Below are 9578 nucleotides of genomic sequence, written 5' to 3'. Positions count from 1 at the left end.
TCTGTAAACTAGTTTTAATGACCTCAACCTAAGTGTCTGTAAACTTCCGACTTCAACTGTATGTTTATTTATTTCTCCCTTTTGTACTTTAACTATTTGCACAACACAACAACACTGTATATAGACATAACATGACATTTGTAATGTCTTTATTCTTTTGGAACTTCTGTGATATTTACTGTTGATTCTTTATTGTTTTATAGTGAATGTCCACTAGTGGCCAACAGAATTAAAACATTTTCATTAATACTTTCATTCAGATAAAAATGTTGCATTAATCAAATGTGTTTTACAATCAGCACCTGTATTTTCTCTAACGTAGTGGAATAACACGGATGGGAACATTCAAGAGGTTGTGAATGTTTTTTGTGTTAACAACATCATCACAGCTTGGAGACTAGAACACAAATTAACTGAATGAAACCAAAACAACTACGTTTCTCGAGGTTTCAAGGTCAGAATCAATAAATACACACAATATTCATCCAATTTACAGTTTAAAATATCTAAATCATGTCATAAACATCTAAGGGTTCTAACATGGATCCAATCTATCAAAGTGTAGAATCAAAATAAACAAAAAAAAACATTTTAAAATTATAATCTGATTTTAGATATAATCATGTCTCCAGAGGAAAAACAGGCGTATTGTTGAATAAGATTTAATATAAACAATATGGTTTAATGTGGCATAAAACAACAGTCAAACATCAGTCAGAACACAGTGACTCATCAGAACACAGTGACTCATCAGAACACAGCCTGGGAATGGGAACATGGGTAAGGCTTCACTCAAGAGTGCATTGTCTTCTTATGTTTGTTCAGGCTCCCTAAATGGGAAAAATCCTTTCCACACAGGGAGCAATGATAAGGTTTCTCCCCGGTGTGTGTCCTCTCATGTGATTTTAGTTCCTGTGATCGTGAAAATCTCTTTCCACAATGGGGACAGGGGTAAGGCTTTTCTCCTGTGTGTGTCCTCTCATGTGATTTTAGGTCCTGTGATCGTGAAAATGTCTTTCCACAATGGGCACAGTGGTAAGGCTTTTCTCCGGTGTGGATTCTATTATGTTTGTTCAGGCTCCCTAACAGCGAAAACCTCTTTTTACACTGGGAGCAGTGGTATGGTTTCTCCCCAGTGTGTGTCCTCTCATGTGATTTTAGTTCCTGTGGTCTTGAAAATCTCTTTTCACATAGGGCACAGGGGTAAGGCGTTTCTCCTGTGTGTATTCTCTTATGAGTGTTCAGGCTCGCTAACTGCGTAAAACTTTTTTCACACTGGGAGCAGTGGTATGGTTTCTCCCCTGTGTGTGTCCTCTCATGTGATTTTAGTTGCTGTGCTCGTGTAAATCTCTTTCCACAATGGGAACATTGGAAAGGCTTTTCGCCTGTGTGTTTCCTTTCATGCTCTTTTAGGTTCCCTAACAACCTAAAACTCTGTCCACAATGGGAACAGTGGTAAGATTTTTCTCCTGTGTGCATTCTATTGTGTTTGTTCAGGCTCCATAAATGAGTAAAACACTTTCCACACTGGGAACAGAGATACGTTTTCTCCCCTGTGTGTGTCCTCTGATGCATTTTTAGGTTCTGTGATCGGGAAAATCTCTTTCCACACTGGGAACATTGGAAAGGCTTTTCTTCTGTGTGTTTCCTTTCATGCTCTTTTTGGTAAGCTAACTGGGCAAAACCTTTTCCACACACGGAGCAATGGTAAGGTTTCTCCCCTGTGTGCGTCCTCTCATGCTCCTTCAGCTTATCCAACAACCTAAAATTCTTTCCACAATGGGAACAGTGGTAAGGCTTTTCTCCTGTGTGTATTCTACTGTGTTTTTTTAGGTTCTGTGATCGTGAAAATCTCTTTCCACACTGGGAGCAGTGGAAAGGTTTTCCTCCTGTGTGTTTTCTCTCATGCTTTTTTAGGTTCAATGACAACTTAAAACTCTTATTACACTTGGAACAGTCGAGTCGTCTCACTGGTTTGGGAGTCTCTGGGTCTGGTTCCTCTGAAGGACTCTTACTGCTGTCAGAGTGACAGACTGGTCTCTCTCCTGCCAAAGACAGAGTATTTGGTTAAACAGAGAGACCTGGATGAAACCTCCACATGATAAAACTGTCTTCCTATGAGGTTTAATCTAGACTAGATTAAACAGTACACTTGGAACATGAATGCCGATTGGTTAATAGCCATTAGTTATTCACAATACTACCCGGGTAATGGCTGTTAACCCATTATTTACCATTCTAGTAACAACCCAACAATTAACCACTAGCTGTCACTATAGCAAGTAAATGTTGGAAACAAACATTCTAGCCACATCTAAACCCCTTATGTACCATTCTAGCCCCATCTAACCCGGTATGTACCATTCTAGCCCCATCTAACCCGGTATGTACCATTCTAGCCCCATCTTAACCCCTTTTGTACCATTCTAGCCCCATTTTAACCCCTTATGTACCGTTCTAGTAACAAACCAACAATTAGCCACTATCTTTTCATTATAGCAGGTAAAGGGAGATTACATAGGAATAAATACATATTTTCCATACATTTCTATTGAATAATAAATCACCAGAATACGTTCTATACATATTGTCTGTACGTATACAAAATGCAGAGGTCAGAGGTCAGAGAGCAAGGTTCAGAACAGGTCCCTTCTGTTACAAACCAAACGCTGGACTAGAAACATGGGGTAATAATGTTGAGTTTATTTTTTCCAGTGGAGATTAGTTTATGAATTTCCTGGCTGGGCTGTGGGACAGTGGAGATTAGTTTATGAATTTCCTGGCTGGGCTGTGGGACAGTGGAGATTAGTTTATGAATTGCCTGTCTGGGCTGTGGGACAGTGGAGATTAGTTTATGAATTGCCTGTCTGGGCTGTGGGACAGTGGAGATTAGTTTATGAATTGCCTGTCTGGGCTGTGGGACAGTGGAGATTAGTTTATAAATTGCCTGTCTGGGCTGTGGGACAGTGGAGATTAGTTTATGAATTGCCTGTCTGGGCTGTGGGACAGTGGAGATTAGTTTATGAATTGCCTGTCTGGGCTGTGGGACAGTGGAGATTAGTTTATGAATTTCCTGGCTGGCCTGTGGGACAGTGGAGATTAGTTTATGAATTGCCTGTCTGGGCTGTGGGACAGTGGAGATTAGTTTATGAATTGCCTGGCTGGGCTGTGGGACAGTGGAGATTAGTTGATGAGCATAGCTCAGCACAGTAGAGGAGAGTATAGCTCAGTATAGGAGAGTATAGCTCAGTATAGGCGAGTATAGCTCAGTATAGGAGAGTATAGCTCAGTACAGTAGAGTATAGCTCAGTACAGTAGAGGAGAGCATAGTTCAGTACAGTATAGGATAGTATAGCTCGGTATAGGAGAGTATAGCTCAGTACAGTAGAGGAGAGTATAGCTCAGTATAGGAGAGCATAGCTCAGTACAGTAGAGGAGAGCATAGTTCAGTACAGTATAGGAGAGTATAGCTCAGTACAGTAGAGGAGAGTATAGCTCAGTACAGTAGAGGAGAGTATAGCTCAGTACAGTAGAGGAGAGCATAGTTCAGTACAGTATAGGAGAGTATAGCTCGGTATAGGAGAGTATAGCTCAGTACAGTAGAGGAGAGTATAGCTCAGTATAGGAGAGTATAGCTCAGTACAGTATAGGAGAGCATAGCTCAGTACAGTAGAGGAGAGTATAGCTCAGTATAGGAGAGCATAGCTCAGTACAGTAGAGGAGAGTATAGCTCAGTAGAGGAGAGTATAGCCACCATGGACAGACCAGTGAGCTGCCTGCCACCATGGACAGACCAGTGAGCTGCCAGCCACCATGGACAGACCAGTGAGCTGCCAGCCACTATGGACAGACCAGTCACTACGGACAGACCAGTCACTATGGACAGACCAGTGAGCTGCCAGTCACTATGGACAGACCAGTCACTATGGACAGACCAGTGAGCTGCCAGTCACCATGGAAAGACCAGCCACTATGGACAGACCAGTGAGCTGCCAGCCACAGACCAGTGAGCTGCCAGCCACCATGGACAGACCAGTGAGCTGCCAGCCACCATGGACAGACCAGTCACTACGGACAGACCAGTGAGCTGCCAGTCACCAAGGACAGACCAGTCACTATGGACAGACCAGTGAGCTACATTACAGTAGATTATAGCTCAGTACAATAGAGTATAGCTCAGTACAGTATTGCTCAGTACAGTACAGTAGAGTATAGCTCAGTACAGTACAGTATAGCAGAGTATAGTGCAGTACAGTACATTATAGCTCAGTACAATAGAGTATAGCTCAGTACAGTACAGTATAGCAGAGTATAGTGCAGTACAGTACGTTATAGCTCAGTACAATAGAGTATAGCTCAGTACAGTATTGCTCAGTACAGTACAGTAGAGTATAGCTCAGTACAGTACAGTATAGCAGAGTATAGTGCAGTACAGTACATTATAGTTCAGTACAATAGAGTATAGCTCAGTACAGTAGAGTATAGTCCAGCACAGTACAGTATAGCTCAGTACAGTAGAGTATAGCCCAGCACAGTACAGCTCAGTACAGTAGAGTATAGCTCAGTACAGTAGAGTATAGCTCAGTAGAGTACAGTATAGCTCAGTACAGTAGAGTATAGCCCAGCACAGTACAGTATAGCTCAGTACAGTAGAGTATAGCTCAGTAGAGTAGAGTATAGCTCGGTAGAGTAGAGCTCAGCACAGTAGAGTATAGCTCAGTACAGTAGAGTATAGCTCAGTACAGTAGAGTATAGCTCAGTAGAGTAGAGTATAGCTCAGCACAGTAGAGTATAGCTCAGTAAAGTAGAGTATAGCTCAGTAGAGTAGAGTATAGCTCAGTAGAGTATAGCTCAGTAAAGTAGAGTATAGCTCGGTACAGTAGAGTATAGCTCAGTAGCGTAGAGTATAGCTCAGTACAGTAGAGTATAGCTCAGCACAGTAGAGTATAGCTCAGTACAGTAGAGTAAATGGATGGACAGACCAGTGAGCTGCCAGTCACTATGGACAGAACAGTCAGCTGATAGTCACTACGGACAGACCAGTGAGCTGCCAGTCACTATGGACAGACCAGTGAGCTGCCAGTCACTATGGACAGACCAGTGAGCTGCCAGCCACCATGGACAGACCAGTTACTACGGACAGACCAGTGAGCTGCCAGTCACTATGGACAGACCAGTGAGCTGACAGTCACTATGGACAGACCAGCCACTATGGACAGACCAGTGAGCTGCCAGCCACCATGGACAGACCAGTGAGCTGCCAGTCACTACGGACAGACCAGTGAGCTGCCAGTCACTATGGACAGACCAGCCACTGTGAGCTGCCAGTCACTATGGACAGACCAGTGAGCTGCCAGTCACTATGGACAGACCAATGAGCTGCCAGTCACTATGGACAGACCAGTGAGCTGCCAGTCACTATGGACAGACCAGTGAGCTGCCAGTCACTATGGACAGACCAGTGAGCTGCCAGTCACTATGGACAGACCAGTGAGCTGCCAGTCACTATGGACAGACCAGTGAGCTGCCAGTCACCATGGACAGACCAGTGAGCTGCCAGTCACTATGGACAGACTAGTGAACTGCCAGCCACCATCTGAATTAGGCCCACAGAATTAAACCTAGGAGGAGCAGCTTTGAATGTCTGGTGGCTTAACGTTGGGCCCAAGCTAGCTAACTAACCAGCTTGTTTGTGCAGAGCAGCAACATAATTAAAAAACGCATCCCACCTTTTTGTAGTTAATAAATCCAATGTGAAACGTTTAACTGTAGTGTCCTTATCTATCATTGAAAAAGGGAATCCATTATTGTCTAATTAAACATCTCTCACCCTGATTTATGAATCACGCTTGTAAAGATGTCAGTAGGCTACAGGGTGGTTCCCAAACTGTGGGACACGACCCCCCCCTAGGGGTACAACCCCCTCCAGGGGCACGAACGACCCCCCCTAGGGGCACGAGGGGTCGGTTGGGGACTAAAAGTGGTCCTTGTCAATAGAGTTGTATGGTTTGTTAAACTTTGAAATCAATGGTTTCTGTCAGGCAAACATTTTAAGTGAGTCTCAGCACAATTAAATCTAATAATACATATTTATCTTCCAGAGATGATAGTCCATAGTGTTCCATAGCGTTCCATAGTGTTCCATAGTGTCCTATAGTGTTCCATAGTGTTACAAAGTTCACCTTCACACAGGGGTGTGAAGGTGAACGGAAAGGCTCTGGAGCAACGAACCGTCCTTGCTGTCTCTGCCTGGCCGGTTCCCTTCTCTCCACTGGGATTCTCTGCCTCTAACCCTATTACAGGGGCTGAGTCACTGGCTTACTGGTGCTCTTCCATGCCGTCCCTAGGAGGGGTGCGTCACTTAAGTGGGTTGTGCCGTGGTGGAGATCTTTGTGGGCTTTACTCAGCCTTGTCTCAGGATGGTAAGTTGGTGGTTGAAGACATCCCTCTAGTGGTGTGGGGGCTGTGCTTTGGCAAAGTGGGTGGGGTTATATCCTTCATGTTTGGCCCTGTCCGGGGGTATCATCGGACGGGCCACAGTATCTCCCGACCCGACCTCTCCTGTCTCAGCCTCCAGTATTTATGCTGCAGTAGTTTATGTGTCGGGGGGCTAGGGCCAGTCTGTTATATCTGGAGTATTTCTCCTGTCTTATCCGGTGTCCTGTGTGAATTTAAGTATGCACTCTAATTCTCTTTCTCTCTTTCGTTCCCTCTTTCGGAGGACCTGTGCCTCAGGACTACATGGCCTGATAACTCCTTGTTGTCCTCAGTCCACCTGGCAGTGCTGCTGCTCTAGATTCAACTGTTCTGCCTGCGGCTATGGAAGCCTGACCTGTTCACCGGACGTGCTACAGGTCCCAGAACTGCTGTTTTCAACTCTCTAGAGACAGCAGTAGCGGTAGCGATAATCGGATTGATCGGCTATGAAAAGCAAACTGACATTTACTCCTGAGGTGCTGACCTGTTGCACCCTTGACAACCACTGTGATTATTATTATTTGACCCTGCTGGTCATCTATGAACATTTGAACATCTAGGCCATGTTCTGTTATAATCTCCATCTGGCACAGCCAGAAGAGGACTGGCCACCCCTTATAGCCAGGTTCCTCTCTAGGTTTCTTCCTAGGTTTTGGCTTTTCTAGGGAGTTTTTCCTAGCCACTGTGCTTCTACACCTGCATTGCTTGCTGTTTGGGGTTTTAGGCTGGGTTTCTGTACAGCACTTTGAGATATCAGATGATGTACGAAGGGCTATATAAATACATTTGATTTATTAACGTTTTATTGGCCGCGCCGTCTATTTGTAGCTTTCACAAAGATATTACTCACTGTTGTTAATCAGATCTCCCGTCTCCTCTTCTTCTTCTTCTAATGTGACAGTAATCTCCCCCACTTCCTTCATTCCAAAAACGTCTTCCTCTTCTTTCACTGTGACAGTCATCTCCTCTTTCTCTTCCTCCTCTTCTTTTACTGTGACATCCTCCTCCTCTTTCACTCTGAACGCGTCTTCCTCTTCTTTCACTGAAACGTCTTTCTCTTCTTCTTTCACTGTAACAGCCTCAACATCTGTTTCTTGTTTTACTGTGACATCCTCTTCTTCCTTCTCCTCTTTCACGACAATGTTCAGCCCCAGAGTTTCTTTCTCCGTCCAGCAGATCCCCTCGTTTACTGAGCTCATGGTTGGGATGTTAGCTAGATAGCTAGTTAGCATTAGTGACTAGACTAGCACTACTGCTAATTTACCCAGCTAGCTAGCTGACTAACAACAACGTAAATATTTAATGAAATGGTGTAACTAGCTAGTAGATACGACAAGTGTGTTTATAACACAGTCGCTAACATACAACGAAAGCATTTAAAAATCTGCTATGTTGGCTAGAAAGCTACCGAGATGAATAACTCGCTTTTCTTGTTTGAAGAAGCGTCCCGTCCATTAGATTATACGTCACACCGGCAGCATTGCCCTGAAACAGGCCCATCGCCACCTGGTGGCTGGGAGGGTAACAGTCAAGGGACATTTTTATTTTATTTTGAGACACTTAATTATATTTTTTATTTATTTATTTATATCATATTATTATATTGAGACGTATAAAGAAAAGCATGTGTCGATTAGCGAATATCTTTAATGAGTGAGAATTTAAAACAATTTACTTCTGCACATTTAGAAAATCAAACAAACAGATAGGTTAGCTAGATCCTGCACGGTCTAACAGTACTGAGTAGGTCCAAACTGCTCCTACATGGTGTAACAGTACTGAGTAGGTCCAAACTGCTCCTACATGGTGTAACAGTACTGAGTAGGTCCAAACTGCTCCTACATGGTGTAACAGTACTGAGTAGGTCCAAACTGCTCCTACACGGTGTAACAGTACTGAGTAGGTCCAAACTGCTCCTACACGGTGTAACAGTACTGAGTAGGTCCAAACTGCTCCTACACAGTCTAACAGTACTGAGTAGGTCCAAACTGCTCCTACACGGTGTAACAGTACTGAGTAGGTCCAAACTGCTCCTACACGGTGTAACAGTACTGAGTAGGTCCAAACTGCTCCTACACGGTGTAACAGTACTGAGTAGGTCCAAACTGCTCCTACATGGTGTAACAGTACTGAGTAGGTCCAAACTGCTCCTACACAGTCTAACAGTACTGAGTAGGTCCAAACTGCTCCTACACGGTGTAACAATACTGAGTAGGTCCAAACTGCTCCTACACGGTGTAACAGTACTGAGTAGGTCCAAACTGCTCCTACACAGTCTAACAGTACTGAGTAGGTCCAAACTGCTCCTACACGGTGTAACAGTACTGAGTAGGTCCAAACTGCTCCTACACGGTGTAACAGTACTGAGTAGCTCCAAACTGCTCCTACATGCTGTAACAGTACTGAGTAGGTCCAAACTGCTCCTACATGGTATAACAGTACTGAGTAGGTCCAAACTGCTCCTACACGGTGTAACAGTACTGAGTAGGTCCAAACTGCTCCTACACGGTATAACAGTACTGAGTAGGTCCAACCTGCTCCTACACGGTGTAACAGTACTGAGTAGGTCCAAACTGCTCCTACACGGTATAACAGTACTGAGTAGGTCCAAACTGCTCCTACACGGTGTAACAGTACTGAGTAGGTCCAAACTGCTCCTACATGGTGTAACAGAACTGAGTAGGTCCAAACTGCTCCTACACGGTGTAACAGTACTGAGTAGGTCCAAACTGCTCCTACACGGTGTAACAGTACTGAGTAGGTCCAAACTGCTCCTACATGGTGTAACAGAACTGAGTAGGTCCAACCTGCTCCTACACGGTGTAACAGTACTGAGTAGGTCCAAACTGCTCCTACACGGTATAACAGTACTGAGTAGGTCCAACCTGCTCCTACACGGTGTAACAGTACTGAGTAGGTCCAAACTGCTCCTACACGGTATAACAGTACTGAGTAGGTCCAAACTGCTCCTACACGGTGTAACAGTACTGAGTAGGTCCAAACTGCTCCTACACGGTGTAACAGTACTGAGTAGGTCCAAACTGCTCCTACACGGTGTAACAGTACTGAGTAGGTCCAAACTGCTCCTACACGGTGTAACA

The 9578-nt window shown here is 44.4% G+C and overlaps 1 protein-coding gene across 1 annotated transcript; it reads right to left on the bottom strand.

The window, feature by feature from the left end:
* Window positions 1–649: 649 nt before the first annotated feature.
* On the bottom strand, window positions 650–7814 carry LOC139394267 (zinc finger protein 135-like). The gene is made up of 2 exons (XM_071142294.1): window positions 7328–7814; window positions 650–2045 (listed from the first exon to the last, which is right to left on the bottom strand). Exons 1-2 carry the CDS (start codon window positions 7707–7709, stop codon window positions 793–795), a joined length of 1635 nt encoding a protein of 544 aa, XP_070998395.1. The 5' UTR covers window positions 7710–7814; the 3' UTR covers window positions 650–792.
* Between the last annotated feature and the right edge of the window lie 1764 nt (window positions 7815–9578).

The sequence above is a fragment of the Oncorhynchus clarkii genome, unplaced genomic scaffold (genome assembly GCF_045791955.1).
Source record: "Oncorhynchus clarkii lewisi isolate Uvic-CL-2024 unplaced genomic scaffold, UVic_Ocla_1.0 unplaced_contig_458_pilon_pilon, whole genome shotgun sequence".
NCBI classification, from domain to species: Eukaryota; Metazoa; Chordata; class Actinopteri; order Salmoniformes; family Salmonidae; genus Oncorhynchus; species Oncorhynchus clarkii.
The sequence above is the reverse complement of the archived record's forward strand: the minus strand, read 5'-3'. Positions and strand labels throughout refer to the sequence as shown.

Coding starts and splice junctions, on each gene's coding strand:
- LOC139394267 (XM_071142294.1), bottom strand. CDS start 7,709: ATGCTAACTAGCTATCTAGCTAACATCCCAACCATGAGCTCAGTAAAC. Junction 2,046..7,327: donor GGGAGATCTGATTAACAACA/GTGAGTAATATC, acceptor TGTCTTTGGCAG/GAGAGAGACCAGTCTGTCAC.